This window comes from Syngnathus floridae, chromosome 11, assembly GCF_059516105.1.
Source record: "Syngnathus floridae isolate MCC-2025c chromosome 11, RoL_Sflo_1.0, whole genome shotgun sequence".
NCBI lineage: Eukaryota > Metazoa > Chordata > Actinopteri > Syngnathiformes > Syngnathidae > Syngnathus > Syngnathus floridae.
In genome coordinates this window covers 6,894,282-6,912,021 of record NC_142423.1, presented here as the reverse complement: position 1 = coordinate 6,912,021, position 17,740 = coordinate 6,894,282, and the positions used below count along the sequence as shown (strand labels likewise).

Genomic DNA, 17,740 nt, shown 5'->3' with positions numbered 1-17,740 from the left:
AAAGCCCAAGGCTCAGCCCTCAGGAAATCTGAGCGGCGACATATCTAGGCCGGTAAAGAGATGTACTGTCACGATCCTAAATTCATGTCGTGCAATGATATCCAGCGATACATGAAGCAGCAGACAAATTTATTCCAATTGTCCAACAGTATCAAAATAGCACAGTAGTTCTTTCTTAAGAGGTTAATCATTTTTCCCATCCGTACTTATGTGGTTGGTTTTAATAAGTGAAAAGTTGGCTGTAAATCAGTAAGAATATTCAGATAATGGTGCAAATCCATATTGCTACACTGAATTGGGACAAGCGTAGTACTGTACGTCAAACCCACATTTGCACATTTGCATGTGATGGCAAGAATCGAGCTGTGACGTCCTCCTCACTTTGAGCTGACTGCCTTTGTGACAACTGCATGACTTATCATCTTCCACCATCAAGCTGCTTTTCATTTCCTCTCCTTTTTATTGCTTTTTTTCCTATACTGCTTATAATTTACAAACTGCGTGGCATCGTAACCCCTCCACATCTCTGAGGTATATTTTATACATCAAGCATTTTGCATGCAGGATTGTCATTTTATGACATTCGATCAAAAAAGGAACGCAAGCCATCTCGTATTGCTTCGCAGCATTGTGTGAAGATGAAACAACAACTTTCACACACGTAGGTGGGGCGAGGGGTCGAGTGATGGAAACGGGGCCAGTGGAAACTGGAGACATCGACATGAGCGCTGAGAGGAGAAAGAGTGGCGATAAAAGAAAAGACAGACACGGATCCCTCTCACCTGTAGCTTCTACTACTGCTGCACTGGAAGCCCCTCCCCCTTCATCTGTCCACACTAGATTCTTCACATCTTTCATTTCAGTGCCATTGTTGCGCTGACCAACAACACCCTGTTGTATTGTCCGCTTTACGGCGGCGATACAAGAAGGATGTTTTGTCATCTTCAGCAGAGACTTGTGGTTTGGACACAAATCACTGTTCGGAATTGACAACTGCTGCAAGTCAAGAAGCCGCCGCACAATGTCATTTTCATAAACATGTTGACTCAATTACAGTATTAGCATACACCTGTACATAACAATATGACATATTTGACACACTCACTCAGTTTATAGTCAAGAGTGAAATGATCTTCGGAGCTCCTCTAAACTTGATCTTTAGTGTAACACACAGGATCAAAGTGCTCACCCTCACATTGTCCTTTTTATTGTTATTTCAGAAAATACTTCCTTCCATGAACCATCGCCTTGAGCCACACACTGCAGCAACAATGTGGATTGAGTGACACCATTTATGGCTTTGACACCTCATCTTGATTTTTTTATGCAACGTTCTATCAACAAATAAATACGAATCTGTTTTTCTCCTTTTTGACACTGCTGTTGATTGGTTGAGGTTAACTTTCAGACATACTTGAACCCTATCGACTTGAGTCAGAGGTCATTTCCATGGTCAGCGACTCTTTCTATCCTTCGTGAGGCCTGAGCTCAACTCCTATGAAAGGTCTAAGATTCCAAAGATGAGTTTCTATTTTATTTTATTTGGTCATATTTCCTTGCCGAAATGTGTGCGTGTGCATGTGTGTGTGTTGTTCAGATTAATACGCCATTGTGAATAATGGAGGTTTTGATGGGTGGGGGTGGGGGGGAGGGATTCAGGGGATCATGTGACAAGAGTCAGACTGAACCCGGCGCCTACACGCTTCTCAGGGGTCACGACGAGGTCGTCATGTGGCTAATGTGCCCACTGCCTCAAGCACACACGCGCGCACACACACAAATCATATACAGTAGCTCAGCCCACGGTGTCCACACAATTCATTTTAGTCACATGACCACATGTCCATAATGTGCACACAAGACTCATTTGATGCAATTAATTATCATCGCTTTCTTAAACAGCTCACTTGAGCCACACATCCTATCTTGCGCTCTCCTTGCCGGGTAACTTGACACTTCCACGTTCTGTCCTCTGCCATTAATGACATCAACACAGTTTGGACATCACGGCAAGTAGACGTCGGGGACGTGACCAACCAATGGGACGGAAGCAGCGTTATGAAAGGAATATTATAAAGACATGAGAGGAGGAAGTCAAGGAGAGGCGCTAGCTCAGGTTTCAGTGTTTTCATGCCTCATCCCCATTACAGTAATGTGCTGGGCCCACTTAACGGGAGCATAAAAGGCCCGCGATACGCACAATAAACAGCATTACACAATGAATTAGAGTATAAGAGGCAGACTGTTAAATGTACTGACCCAAACTACTCCCGGCGCCTCTCCACACACACGCAGCTCCCGTGCGTCGGCTAACTTCATTACCCATTCCTCTTAGTGAGCACAGCCAATTCAAACCTAATTACCACACCGGAGTCAAATGAAAAGCTTTTGCTCGCAATGACTGCAATCCATCTCGTGACAAATGAACGGCAACACTCGCACTGTGTTCCAGACTCCGCTTTGCGCAGGAACATCTTCATCGACGATTCCTTTCAAACGCTCCGGCAGCTGCTTTCAGACTAATGGCATAATATACCAATCACACCTTTGAGACATAACAATAGTGAAGAAATAATTATGGTTTATTTCATGCAATGTCGTTTTTGGGCTAAAAGGTCACTGATTTGCAATTGAATCTAAGCTAACAGGGAACCTTGCTTTAAAATGCATGTAATGCTAAACACAGACAAACCACAACATTACATCACATATGAGAAACACAAACTACTGTTATTCCCGGAAATGGTTATGCCCCAAAAAAATCAAGGTGCATTACTGTTTGTGTTATTCCCATTTTCTCTTCTACTGTAATTGTACTTAGTAGTAATTAATAATGTCAGGTATCCGTTACATATCAGATGTTTGGGCCAGCGCTTAATCCAATGATGTCCTCTTTTAGAAGATAATGGAGGCCAGACACGAAGGTTATCGCGATGGTGGGACACACAAGAGATTGCAAATCACATATTCTCCTTTTTTTTGTCCATGGGATTGCTCCTCTACATTGGAATTTCTTCCCGGAAACGGATACTGCCAAATTATGCTGGGAACGAAACAAAGCTCTTTAGCCTATATTCTAACTCGATGATGCTCGATGCAAAGCCGTTTTCTGATCAGATTCCATCAGTAAATTGATTATCAATGACACTCATACAAGTTAAGTGAAGTCTCTCCTTCGGATTGGGAACGCACTGCCCTTTGAGAAATGCTTATCACGTGGAGGGCAAAGTGCTGTTCATTTCAAAGTCTTTATCACCAGTGAGTCTTGGCCAAAATACATTTGGATTGACAATTGATCAGTGCTGCTCCGTGTGCAGGTACTAATAGCATTAATCTCCTTCTGGCTCCATCACTGTCTGTCTATGCTAATCCACTTAGACACAATGAAACAGGCCCAGAGGGGCAGCACAGGACCTATCCAAAACAAATTATTTCGTTACACTTTGTCCAAGGTGAGACCTCTTTAGAAAGGGAATTGTAATTGATTGTATTTATGAATTGATTGAGTCATTGCACAAACTCTGAGAAAGTCGCTGTCAGCTCTCACAAACAGTGGCGGCAGTTTTATGCAACACCTTAATTTGTTATTTGAGTGCTCGCCGCATGCTTTGTCATGCCAACAAAGCTGCCGGTCCATGATGGGTCATTTTACACAGGGCTGCTTGTTAAACTGAGCACGCATGTGGAAACGTATAGGAAAGCGATAAGGAGGGACGGGACCCGTATAGGTAAGAGACGAGATTAGTCATGCATTCTTTCCTGAAGTCGTCCTCGATTAACAAAGAGCTAGCATCAGTTCAGAAATTTACACAGTCTGGTTTATACAGTATGAATAATAATGAGTCGAATTACTGGTTGAATAATTATTTGCGCACATCTTATTTGCAGACACAATGTTTGTACAATTATAAAAATAGTAAACAAAATTCATTTTGCATAATTCCTACATGCCTGCTTTGAAATGTCCAGTTATTTTTGCTTCGTTGAGGTTATCCTAGTGTTGCCATGTGGACGCCTGCCAGACACGTGTGCGCACAGGATGCGAATCATGCAAAAGCTTCATTGACATCTGTGGCTTCATCTGCTTTTCTTCTTTTGGAAACATCAGATAACAAAGTATTTTATTATCTCGGTATGTTAGAAACTGTTTCTTGTTTTGCATAAACTAAATTTAGCTTCATTTTATCTAGCACGCACTAATCTGTAATGTATCCTTGGGGGTGGGGGAGGTAAATTTCCCAATATATGACCCAATATGACACTTTGGCTTTTAACATTTGGAAATATTTACAGTACTCCTTTTCTAATTCAGACATAAAGTTGCGGGAGCCCCCTCAGGGGCACATCCAAGAAAGGTGAGCATCAGAGCAAACTCGCCGGCAGCGAGCTTAAATTTTCTTCACCTCCACGCTCTTCTGTCTCGATCGCTTCAAGCGATCTTACTTATGGCCGAATCGCAGCATTGGTCCTTTCTTTCCCCTATCTCCTCCTCTTGCTCCCAGCTTTTTCCTCTACCGCATTGGCCGAATTACACCCATGCAGCCGAGCCAATTAGAGCGGCTTTAATCGATGGGTGGGATAGTCAGGCAACCTAACTAGTTCTACAAATACAATTACTGGGAGCCGGTTCTAAATAAAATGAGTGGTTATTGCTTCCAATACCTGAATATTACTTTTTGATTAATTAATCTGGTAATTAGGAAGGCGATATCACGCGGTTCTGCTGCCTCATAGCTGTGGTTTTAACAAGGGCAAATATGATTCATTTTACGATAATGTGGATTATTATTCTACTGCACTAGGTGGCCGAGGGGTTTTGGTAAAAATCTGCATAAAAATGCTAATCCAGGATTTTATTTTTTACTGACCTTGCTTTCCTAAAAAAATACAATTGGTTTGTGACAATAATATCCATCCATCTTCTGTACCGCTTAGTCCCCACGGGGGTCGCGGGTGTGCTTGGAGCCTATCCTAGCCGTCATCGGGCAATAGGCGGGGGACACCCTGAACCGGTTGCCAGCCAATCGCAGGGCACACAGAGACAAACAACCATACGCACTCGCACTCACACTCACACCTAGGGACAATTTGGAGTGCTCAATTGGCCTACCAAGCATGTTTTTGGGATGTGGGAGGAAACCAGAGTGCCCGGAGAAAACCCACGTGGGCTCGGGGAGAACATGCAAACCCCACACAGGGAGGGCCGGAGGTGGATTCGAACCCGCACCCTCTTAGCTGTGAGACGGACGTGCTACCCAGTGCGCCACCGAGCCGCCCGTGACAATAATATGATAATCTTTTTTTTTTTTAAATCAATTTGAGCCTAGACAGACAGTCATCCTATATCACAATTGTTTATTTCCTGTCTCCATCTTATTCAGTCTTTAATTTGACAAAATGAAATAATTATGCATCATAATTGTTCAGCATTGACGCAAAACCCAATCTATGAACCTTTTACACTAAAAAAGGAAGACCTATAATTCTTTCACAGGAAAAGTCACTGCCGCATGGCTTCACTTCTACCGGGATGAGTCGAGCTTAGTTTTTAACAATGTGGGTTAAAGCGCACACAATCTGGAACAAATCCTCGTGCGCACAGACGCACACATACTCCCACATGCACGCACACACAGACCGAACACTTGGCCTCTCGCTGGGCGAGCGCTACCACACACTGAGTCGCACGAAACCAGAGAAGGATATAAAGAGAAGACGGAAGGAGAAGTGCTGTGACATTCAATCAGGTTCGGGATTATCTGCCAAAGATCATGCTTGTCTTTCTATTTTCCTCCCGTATCTGACGGCCACGTTTACCTTTTCCTACATCACGAATTGGTGCCGAAGCGTCCTGGTCTTGTCTCATTGGCTCTTTGTCCGGAGACGTCCCCGTGTGCCACAGAGGAGTAACAAGTCGTCAATACAAATGAACCTATGGAGGAGGAGGAGGGAAAAAAGCAATTACAATCTCTTCCTTAATCCCCAGCAGTTTCAAAAAGTCCAAGATTTAGCTTGTCTTTGCTCACCTTGTATGTGTCTGTGTGTAAATCTGTGTGTGAAAGAAAGAGAGCGAGAGACGGAAAGTGCTAATCGGGATATATAGTGAACAGGGATCACGTCTACCTTTCAAAGATCGGGATAACACGTTTAATTAATCCAATCACATGCGCTTGAATCTCCATTCAGAGAGAACGGAATGGTTGAAAAGCCCTGTTTCTTTTTTTTTCTTTGAAAAAAGAGGGGACAAAACAAGAAGAGAGGGATGAAGGGTGTGGAGCGGGTGTCGGGAATAAAGTGATGTGATGGAAGAGGAAGAAGAAGAAGAAGTGGCGGAGGGCAGGTGTTGGCCCTGGATTATTCCCCACCTTCAAGCAGAGGAATTAGACATGGCGGTGGGCGAGGAAGCCTGATAGTTTTAACAGAATGGAGTCCAGATAAGGAGCAGAGAGGGCCCGGTGGAGGGAGAAGTTAATTACCTGAGCAGAGGGCATGCAGCGAGAGGTGATTGGAATGAGGGATGGCGAGATATCTCACATGGCTTCCCCTCTACAGCCCTGGATGCATACAGAAACAGACATTTAATGGAGGCTTGCTGGTGCACCCAACACCGCAGAGCACCTTGGAATATTTAACAGGAATCAAAGAGACAGGCACGCTCCCATGGAGCAGGTGTGAGGCATGCTGGGTGGAAATAATGACAAATAAAAGCAGGGAATGTTTTTGAAATATTAAATAGGCACAACATTCGCTACACCTGAATCCAGCAAATGGGGATTTGGGGTGTCAGTATGAAATCTAACGAACAGTGCTACAGGCTAGTTAACTAGCAGTCGAGTATTAGCTTTAGAGTTTAGCTTAGCAAATGCTCGCATTACTCGCCGGCTGTGTTACGTCGGCTAATGGCTCGTGGGAGTTCTGTGCAAGTGTGTTCAAGGACACACCAAGTTGACAGCTTCTCTTTTCTGTAAAATTTATTGAGTGCAAGCAGAGAACTCCGACTCCACATAATGGCAGCAAAAAAACTTTCTGTTGGGAAGATTTCACAAATAAATCTTTTATGGATTTAAAAGACTATTCAAGTGTTTTGGCAGGATAGTTTGAGGTCATGGTTTAAAGTATGAATACAGGCAATGTTGCCGTTATCAGGTGTAGGTGTATCTAATTTTGTGAACATATATATTTTGGGTGAATATCAACCCAAAGAGGACCGCAGGATGCGAAAAGAAAAGGACACGAGAGGGTAAAGGCAAAGCAGCGTTCCATTAATAGAGCAAACTTCAGAGCCAAATTACTGAGGCGCCGCCGAGATAGCGATCAGAGCGCGGCCATGCACCCTGAGTCTGTTAACGCAGCGCTCGCTACATTTACATCAGCATCATTACAAGCCTTATCACTCACATCATTCAAAGCGGCGCATGAAGTGCATAGAAAAACTGAAATGGAGCACATTAGTTCACATCATCAGAGGTGAGCCGCTGGTCAGGTCCAAAGCTGTTAGGCACGACATCAGAGTAGATAAAAAAAAAAACAAAATAGTACACATTCTCAGTCTCCCCCGTTGTCCTTTCAAATGAGGAACTGGTAGGGCCGAGAACCTTCTGTGATTGGTCCCCGCAGACCGGCCCCGCGGCTCATTCGCTGGCTGGACTGTAATTTTGTTAAGGGCATGGGTTGCTTCCTGTGCTGGCTAAACATGTCTGTGCAAATGAGGTTTAGGATGCCTAGGGGGAGCGGGATGAATGAAAGGGGCGGCAGCGGGGGGCTTCTGGTAATGGAGCCAGTCGAACAGGGGAAGGAGGGAGGACAGAGACGCGGAATGAGGAAGCCGGGCCGAGGTAATGGAGGTTCAATGAAGTGGAGATACAGCGGCATCAAAGTTGCATTAGCTTTGATTAACGGGCCTGCTTTGAGTTTCAGGCCGAACATTTCCAGACGTCAAACAAAGCTGACCCCGGCGAGCTGAGGGCTGTGTTCTCGCTGACCCCGAGGGTCACTAGCGAGCCTAATGTCTCACACGAAGCAGAACGAAAACAAACCCGGCACGACCGTCAACATCTGAGACAGCTTTGAGTCAAAAGGGGAGATGCGCATCCTTAGCCTTGTAAAGTATATTGAATAAAAACATCATCGGGGGAACTTTTATCCTCAAACACAACCGGTTCTTACCCCAATTGCCATTTATTAGTTTTGCAGAAACCGTATGACATAATTCAAGTTTTACAAACTCAACACGAGTTTTTTACTGTGCTAATTTACAAAGAGGTCAGGAATAAGAGACCACCTTATTTCTTTTGCTAAGACACATCTCGTTGAGTCGTCAGTCTACGCCACGCTCAATCCAAATCACGTTACGTCCAAACAATGACAGTTAGTGGCCCCCAGGAGCCAGGTATTCCCTCAGGAGCCTCGCTACTCCACCCTCTCCAGGCCACTCTCCTCTCCACAGGCTCCAACAGCCCCTTGCAGGTTTCTAATCGGATTGGTCACAAGTTAACTCCATTACGGCGCAGCGGCGAGCCACTTGATGCGCTCGACTTGTCGGCAGTAATTTGCTCCTATTAGCAGCTTTTACTGAGAACGAGAGCCACCGCGTAAACAAACTTCTAAGTAGCATTCTGGGGTGTGGTTGGATGTTTTGTTTGTTTGTGTAATCATGTCCATAAAAGGGTGTTTGTTACAGTAGGGGGATTCAATTTGAGGAGTCAAATCTAATCAAGGGCTGTGGGAGTCGTGCAGGGCGGTGGGGTGTCGGAGGGTGGAAATCTCGGGTTACCCTAGAAGTGCTGCGGTAATAGGAGCAGGAGGCTGAAGTGTAAAGTCATCACAATAATACAATTTGTAAGCAGCAAAAAAAAACAATGAAAATGTGAATCAATCATCTACCAGCTAGTATGGTGCAGTTTTATTAAGTTACTAATAGTTCAAATGATGCCAAACTTTGTGGGACAGCCCGTACCTTTAAAGGAAACAATCCAGAACTAAAACCAGGCAGTAACCCTCCTACAAGAAGAAAGTACTTTGGTGGAGGTTCTTTTCTGACTTTTTTTTTTTTTTTTTTAACTGATACTTTTGTCCAGTTTATTGCAAGTAGTAATAATTTGGTTTTAGCTTTTATCCGGGAACATAAAGTAGACAGGGGAGGCAGCTCCAGGTCTCTACAGGAAGCAATAAGCTCACCCACGATAACAATCTGAGTGAAGGGAAAAGGGAGGTGGGTGGATGGGGGGGGGCTGACAGAGGAGCGTTTCAGTCTTCTCCCACTGCACTTCAGGCTGGTTATTTCTCCTGTTTAACCCCAAGAAATGTCTGTCAACTACTTGCTGGGTTGGAATTGGATGAAAAAGGTGCCCGAGATGAGAAACATCCTGACAAGAGAGTGGGCCGATCAGTTCGCATGAGGTGACAATGGCATCCCAACCCGATCTATCAGCCAGCGGAACAAAATTGCCACAAGGGAAAAATAAAAGGAAACGTCTGGACTCTTGTGCTCATGTTAAGTCAACTTCAGTTTGCCTGCTTCCCTCTCTCTGGTCTCGCTGAAGAAAAGGAGAATGGTTTCCTGTCATTCAGTCTTCATCCATATAAGGGAAAACACAATCCGTAGGACTTTCTTGTAGGTCTTTGCTGCTTCTTTTGGCTGGTTAAACTTGTGTTCAATGGGTATATATTTGATTTTAAACGATGAATTAGATTTTTTGTTCACTGTGTGTGAGCAGTCCACCTGTTGGAGCCCACATTCCGAGGATCCCACAGACAAAGCATGGTGAGAGGGCCAGGAACTGACCTTGGCTCTGCCTGTCAACAGCAGATCTTTTTGATAGCGTCTACAAGGGGCCCATATTAACGTGACACGACACTTTTCTCCAAGAGCATTGTGTTTTGGAATTCTAACTGTTCATTCAATATCAGCATGCTGCTAATGTGTGCGTTTTGTATTCTATTGCTAAATTCACAAGATGTGGAAACAAACAGAAATAGCGTGCTAACTATGCTAAAGGCTAGCTAACAACAGAAACAGACAATTGATGCAAGACATTACAATGCACTTAAATGTTATTGGCTGTTCACTCTTAACTGCTAATATCTAACAACATGATTTTGGCTTTGGGAAGACGAGCTATATCTGAATTTCCTTTGCAACCTATGGTCATCTCGAGGAATGTCGTCATATTTTGGAATTCATTTTCAGACAGCAGAAGCCTAAAATTCCACATGTAAAATACCACAAAGCAAATTCTCCAATTTCTGTCTGGCCACCTTGGTTTCATACCACCACCAGCTTTGAGCCGTGTAGCATTTCATGTGCTAACAGAACTGTGAGAGGAGGGTGGTGGAGCGTTTAGGAGTGTGCATGGCGGATGCCACGATTCATGAATGGCCCTCATTGAGTCCATTTCAAAAAGGCCTCCATCTATCAGCCAAACGGCACAGCCAAGTTCACCATCCAGCTGTCCACATTGGGTTCCACGTGTGCTAAGAATGCCGAGCCAAAATTGAGGAAACCCTTCCAGAGCACAGGTTATCCTCCAACTGATGTGACCCCATTTGAATTAAAGGGGCACAGTCGCATCATGGCTCAAATAATAGTTAAGAATTTGTAGTTGTTAATAAATCATTCATTTGGGAGGAAATTAACATCACCAAACAAACAGGTGTTCCTAATATTTTGGTGTTCTTATCAGAAGGGCAAAATATTAGAAAGTCTATCCGACGGGTATGTGTGAAACATGAAGATTAGCGCAATGACTTCCTCTGCCAGCCTTGAAGCTGAAAAACAGCATCTAAGCAGGCACACGTCTGAGTGGATAAAACCACGTGACAGAATCAAACGTTCCGGAAATGTTTCCTGCCCACCAGCACTCGAGTAAACGTCGGCCGCCGATTTCGCCGGCGCACCAACGCGACTTATCGGTGGGCTGGCCTTTTGTGTTTGCGCTGCAATTATGCACACTCGTTCTCCTCGACCATGCGACCCCGTGGCGAGGGTCACCGTCCGAGACGTCCTCTCGAACAACACACACAATAGAAGTCCATTGAAGGAGGACAGGCTGGAGGAGAAGTTTCTCTGAAGTGTCAGACGGCCTATCAGTCCATCTCAATGGTTTCCCCGTCAGTGGCGCTGAGTTGGGCCCACTGCGGAGACACTGCCCACATCCTCCCACAGCAACAAACCTCTATCACATACAAAGCCATTCAGCCCACATCCTCCTGCTCGACAAGGACGGCTTGTACGGTGTGTGTGAGCCTGTGCCAAAGCACACTAAGAGCAGCCTGCAGCTCTGTGCATGTTGAACAAACTGCAGCGTGCTATTAACAAAACACATGCACGTAGACATCTTTGCCTGATTGGCAGCTGATCCCAAAGCATCCGCGTGTCACCTGCTGGCCCGTGCGAATCCCGCCCGGTGCCACCGTACGACTGACTGCAAGTGGTAGGGAGGAGAGAGTGGACCCTCAGGGAGTGGGTGGTGCAGGGTTGGTGTTGATGGGTGGGTGGGGAGGCAGCCAGGATTTAAATGGAGATTGACGCCCCAGGGGTAACCTGGCAACAGGCTGGAGCTGCTGTCAGATTAGAATCTGCGAGAGAGAGATAACCACTTTACTGCCCCCTGGACTGTGTGTGCGTGTGTGTGTGTGTGTGTGTGTGTGTGTGTGTGTGTATGAGTGTGTGTTGTGCCATGCTGCAGCAGGAGGCAGCTGCAGGTTGCTTTTCTAAAGGTCTGGTTAAAATGCCACACAGCAAAATGCATCCATTACTGACCACGTCACCCCAAGCTCCAGGACATTTCTGGCTCGAAAACATTGGAGCAACTAAATAATTTCCACTAACAATCCAGGCTAAACTTAGCTCGTCCCATAAATACAAAAACGTAACTCTCAATTGAGCATCACTTCAACAACACTTCCTTGACGCTAATTAATGCTTTATCATTTGCCAGGGCTTTGGCATCACCTTGTGGCGTTTTAGAAACTGAAAGAAAGTCAAAGATGTGCGAATAGGTGAGTTTTGCAGAAAATTTCAGCGTACAAAGAAATGGATCGTGACTGAGGGTTTACCACACAGGCGCAATGACTAGTTGTGTGTACGACTCTCAGATTTCACACAGTAAATATTGAGATATTATTGATAAAAAAAAGTAAGAAACAAAAGCTTAATACTGTAATTAGATAAGATTATGAACAGGGTGGCTGCTAGTTTAATTGAAGTCTATTTTTAAAAATACATTTTAAAGTCATCTAATTCAGTACATGAAGTCCTTTATTTTGGAAAATCTCATTTCAGACTTCTTAAAGATCCATCGACATCACACCGTATAATTGATAAACATCCACGACATTTCACCTGCTCGGTTCGCATGTGACATCAGACTGTACACACATTTGGACACACACAGTAACACAGCGGAGCGTCTGAATGTCATCACAGACAAAAGACCACCAGCAGCCCACATTAGCATGACAAAAGCCCGGAGCGCGTTTTATAACTGCAGCAAAGGCAAACAGCGACCCGCTTTATGCGGCGTGCAAAGGGCAAAGGTTGTTTAAAAAGCTCCATTATTGATGAGAAGAACTGAGCGGCTAGGCAGTAAATGTTACTGCAAATTGAATTGCACAAAAAGGGGTAGATTTAAACTCAATTAACAGAATGGAGATTGTGATGGAACTTTTTTTTTTCAAACTAAAAGAAATCAAATGTATTTGAAGGTCCACCTATTGATGAGTGCAGGTTTTGGCAAGGTGATGAAATGACAGATTGAAGCTGTAATAGATTGCAAAGGGGAGGCCGCCAACACTCCAAACGTGAAGAGGCGCACACGCTGGCTGGCACAGTGAGAGGCATTTGTTGGACGGCACGCGACTGTGTCATGGCAGTGCCGGACTCCAGCTCCTGTCAGCTGTGTTTGTACAACCAGGGAGTAGTGTGTGAGTGTGTGTGTGTGCGTAAGCTTAAAGAGGAGGACAATCTCTGCATAAAGGAGGTTGAAAAAATGAGCATGTAAATCTTCCTGACAAGGAAGAGGGCCCGCCAGGGGAGAAAATAGAGGACACGGGTGAAAGTTGAAACAATCACTTTTTCTTTTGTGCAGGTGTTTGGCTGTGTGTGTGTGTAGGGGGGGCGTGAGCAACCGTCATTGTGTCTTAATGGCATTAACCAAATAAGCTGAGTTCAGATTTGCTTTCTTTCTTTGGTTTTAACTTTGCGGTGATTTGCATTTGCCCTTTAGCGACTGCAGACTGTGTGGGTGCGTGCGTGTGTGTGTGTGTTTTGGATGATTACAGATTAATGGCAGAGGTAAAAATGTTAGCGCAAACTTAAAATATGGGTTCACTCAGAAAGAATATATATGCTACAAAATGATGAATTGAGACATAGGTGTCCAAAGTCTGGCTCGGGGCCATTTGCAGGCTGTTGCATGTTTTTTATTGGCCCACAGCCTATTGGATTTAAAATTTTAAACATGACCCCAACAAAAATGGGGGAAAAAATGTCATTAAAAATGAGGCAGATATTTTATTCCTAATGCTGTAAGCCACTTTAACATTTTGTACAGTTTGAACATTAACACGGTGCTTAAATATGCAAAGTTGACCTGAAAATTAACTATATTTGGAGAAAAAATTATTGTACATGCTAAATGAAAAATAAAAGCTTTTTTGAAAAATTCAGCACAGCGCCAAGTTTCATTCTGAAATGTTAGATTGCAGTTCAAGTTTTGAATGTTGTAAATTGCAATGCATTCAATTGGTGTGCCTTGGTGCCACATTCCGAGATTCACTCTGATGCATTTCCTTGTAGATTGGGATCAAATCCATTGAGAAATAGCGATGCTATCGCGTTAGCATTTAACGTTTGGAAATACCGTCGGAGTGAACGCTTGACCCTCGCTCCATTCAAGTGCCACGTGCCAAATAATTCACTGCTGCATTCAGATTTTACACTGCAACATGACCCCACAAGGGAAGCGCAGAAGAGTCCAAGCCGGTTCCTTCGTTACCAAGGAAAACATATATAGAAAGGCCAATAAACCGGCAGGAGATAAAATGAACATCTCTGCAATGTTTTATAGCGCAGCTTTAAAAGCTAATTTATGTTTCCACTATAAAGCTTATCCAAGACAAGAGCTATGAGTGTGGTCCGCTAATCTTTAAAGCACATTTAACTGAGACAGTTTTATTTTAGGCTTAAGGGTTAAAGTTAGGGTGCCTGCATGTGTGAAGGTAGTCTTTAGAAATTGTTATATATTCAACTTTTATGGACTATAACTGTTGTGGTCACTGTTAAAAAAAGAAAAAAAAATTGGGCAAACTCAGATTTTAATTTGAGTGTAAAGGGACGTTTACATAGAAGTGGACGTACTGGTAGCCAGCATGGTGAATTAGTGGTTTGAAAGTCTGCCTCGCAGTTCTGAGTTTTGGGGTGTAATCTCAGCTCAGTTTGCATTATTATTTTTTTTTCCAGGTGCACATTTCAAACTCCTGCGGATTGAAAACGCAAATCAACTCCATTTTGCCACCTTAGCTTTGGAGCAGACCTAATTACATTAAAATGACAAATTCCATATAATCAATCAGCAAGTCACATTCAGTCCTGCATTAGAATCTTCATTGCTTCTTTCCATTGTATCAGCAAAAAAAAAAAAGACGGGCCTCGGCTTGAGGGCGTCGTAAAGACGAGGGTATAAAAGACGGTTCACATTTCCAGTTGGTGGACATTAGCGCTTCATTAGCAGGCGGCATGTGCTAAATATTATTGGGACGCTGATGGCTATCGCGCTCCTTTGTAATGAGGCGAAGGCCCTGTGAAGGCGCAACGCCGCGCCACCTCCTGACCTTCCTTTTGTACCACTCAGCAGGCATGCCTGTTCACGAGCGCACGCACACACAATAAAAGAAGAAAGAAGTGCAGAAGAGGAAGAGAATGATACGCATCCCTGAACTCTAATCCATATCATAGACTACGAGGTCTTTCCACTGCTCATGGGCAGATCTCATTTCAGTTTTCAGGGCTTTAGGACATCACTCTTAACTCCTATCTCCCCGCGGCCCATTTAGAGAATTATTCAAATGAAGGAGAAACTTTGTCCGATAAAAGGCCCTCAGATGTTCTTTTGAGGACCTTTGAAGGTTGCGGATGTAAAGAGGGATTCCTCCAGAGTCGCTCCCTCATTAACAATGATAATTGAGATCTGCATGTGTTTGATATACACCATTTAACTAAAGGTCTGAACAATGGAAGGGAGGCTAAAAGAAATTCTTTACTGTGCCGGCTGGCTGGCTGGGAAAGCTGACGACTATTACAAATGACTTGTGGTACCGATTAATTCCATTCTGCAGTATTCAGCGCAGGCCATGTGTTGAGCACGATGGGTAGAGCATATCTTTAGTGGGGAGGGGAAGAAAAATTGGGAGCCTACAGAAATGTAATTTATTTTGTGTAGAATTCCAGTGTTGTTATTATTATTTTATTATTATTATTTAAATATATTGTACTGTATCAAAATATCAGTATATATATTTTCAGGTTAGGTCACTATTTTACTTTTTCTCTCTCATTACTGAGTAAGTAAATGTAAATACATTTCATTATCAATTTATTTGCACAGTAGAAGCATACAAAAATTAATGTGGATCACTTCTGTTATGTTGTGTATTTTCCAAGTTCTTTTCTTTACTGGAGGGGGCATCACATTAACTTACATTAATTTCCTGGAGACCAAATGAGCAAATATGTGCAGAGTATGTGAAGATATATTACATTAAGCTACTACATGATCACGGTTTACAATAACACACTGAACAATCACTTGAGCCGTCATTCTTGACTATACTGCCCCCTAGAGGAACGTGGCTCAGCAAAAGAAAACCAAAAAAAAACACAAAAAACTTCCAAAACTGGTTCATTGCCGCTTCAACCCGGTTGTCCATAAATAACATAACATAAACGAAATAGGGCAGTGTGTAGGTGGAAAAGCAAATCGCTACTGGAAAAGGTTGCGAGGTCCAGGATGTAATATTAAATATTATCGCTTGTTGGGCCTCGACTTTGTAATGGTTGTGTTATCGTGACAATTTTTGGTCTGTTGCAGTGAGACCTATGAGTACACACACACACACACACACACACACAATGCCTCCCCCCCACCTTCCAGATAAAAGGCAACCAGAGCGCAGAGGGCTGATAAAAGCCAATCAGAGAAGTACAAAGTGATAAGGAAGCAGACGTGACCCTGCAGGTGATGAGTTGCAGCCTCCCACGCCACATGCAAATACAACACAAGTGAGAAGAGTAGCTACACATTGTACACAAGAGCGCTTTTACTGTAGAATACTTTCACCAAAGTAAAAAGTAGTCCAAGCATTTTCTTGAGTACGGTGATTTACTGTTTTAGAATTCGACAAAAATATCAAATAGAAATGTGCCACACAATATCACTTCAATAAAAACAATACGTTCAGTCTTTCTAAAATAACACAGTGAGTCAAAGTCATCATATAAGTGTCAAGTCTTTACTGTGCCGAGCCTGAATGAAAGCGATCATTGTTCATCCTTTACGAACATAACTTTGCATCGGCTCTCATGCATTTTAAACGCTGTCCTCTTCCTCGGAAGCCACAAAAACCTTTAAGAGGAAAGTATGTTTTCTTTGGAGCTGTGTGTCGCATATATTCAAACTATCTCGAATACTACCCCCCGTTCACTTCTTTCATAACATTGACAGTGCAGGACAGGGAGGGGGGGGGGGATTTGTAGCCAAACAAAGCAGAAATGGAGCCTTTACTAGACTCTTACCGCATGTGTAATGTTTCCCTTAATGTCCACATGTAAAAGTTAAACACGACTAAGGCACCTGATGATGTTTTCTCGCCAATGTTTGGATTTTTATCTCAAAGCGTGAGGTATAGTAGGTTATGTTTCCACCAGCGTTTATCATAATAAAAAGATAACGAAAGAACAGCAAAAGCACATTTTCATTTTGGAGGTACAAGGGATGACAGATTCAGTCATTGTTACCAATTCTGGACTGTTGAATTGGTCTGAGGAAATGTAGTCAAATGTGTACAGGAAATAAGATTAGGACTGGATCCAGATTTGCTTCTAGTAAGAGGTCAGTCAAAAAAGTTATCTAACCGGCAAGGACCCACTGAACTTTGGTGAGGATCGGAATCGTCTTTTTCTAGCATTGGGGCTGAGTGGGGCAGAGAACCTCGGCTTTCTGGAGTTGTTATTATTGTGAAAACTTTGATCAATGGAAATTGGCAAACACAATTTGTGTTTGTAAGCGGTCGAGGGCTGGCAACGCTGTGCCGTAATATGTGAGAGCAACTGAAAGTTGGTCCAGGAAGAGAACATATGCAATTAGTACAGCATGCTGCTGCGATGGAAGAGATAATGCAAACGCTCTGGGAACAGACAGAATGCTGGCACACCACAACAACCCGTTTGGGCTCCAAGTCCCGGGCCGCTTTCAAAGAGGTCGCCTGCAGGTCAGGCGAGGATCGCCGCACAGGAAGGAGTTGGGGAATGTAAGGCGTAATCACAACATCTCATCTAATAGCAGCAGCGTTATGTTTTGCGTTTTTTCATTTGGGGTGATATGTGTGTTTGCGGTTGTGATTGGTCACGCTTGCGTGCATGCAGCCTGCCATGACTCACGTCTGTTGAAAGAAAACTTTGCAGTGTGAGAACCTTATATGGATCGCCGGCCGGTGAAAAATCACCAAAAATAATGTAAAGTGT

The 17,740-nt window shown here is 43.7% G+C and overlaps 1 protein-coding gene across 2 annotated transcripts in view; it reads right to left on the bottom strand.

Annotated features, from left to right (window-relative positions):
* The window catches only part of eefsec (eukaryotic elongation factor, selenocysteine-tRNA-specific), a 44,974-nt gene that overhangs the window by 5,112 nt on the left and 22,122 nt on the right, over positions 1-17,740 (bottom strand). Inside the window, exons 8-9 of one of the 2 annotated variants that reach the window (XR_015861499.1) lie at positions 6,477-6,554; positions 5,818-5,932 (exon numbers count right to left, since the gene is read on the bottom strand). Coding sequence is in view for 1 of the 2 variants with exons in the window: in XM_088390881.1 (XP_088247007.1) it covers positions 5,829-5,932 (104 nt within the window). In the remaining variant the exon portion in view is untranslated. Of the gene's footprint in view, positions 1-5,817; positions 5,933-6,476; positions 6,555-17,740 lie in introns of those variants that run through there. The other variant, XM_088390881.1, reaches the window with a different exon arrangement.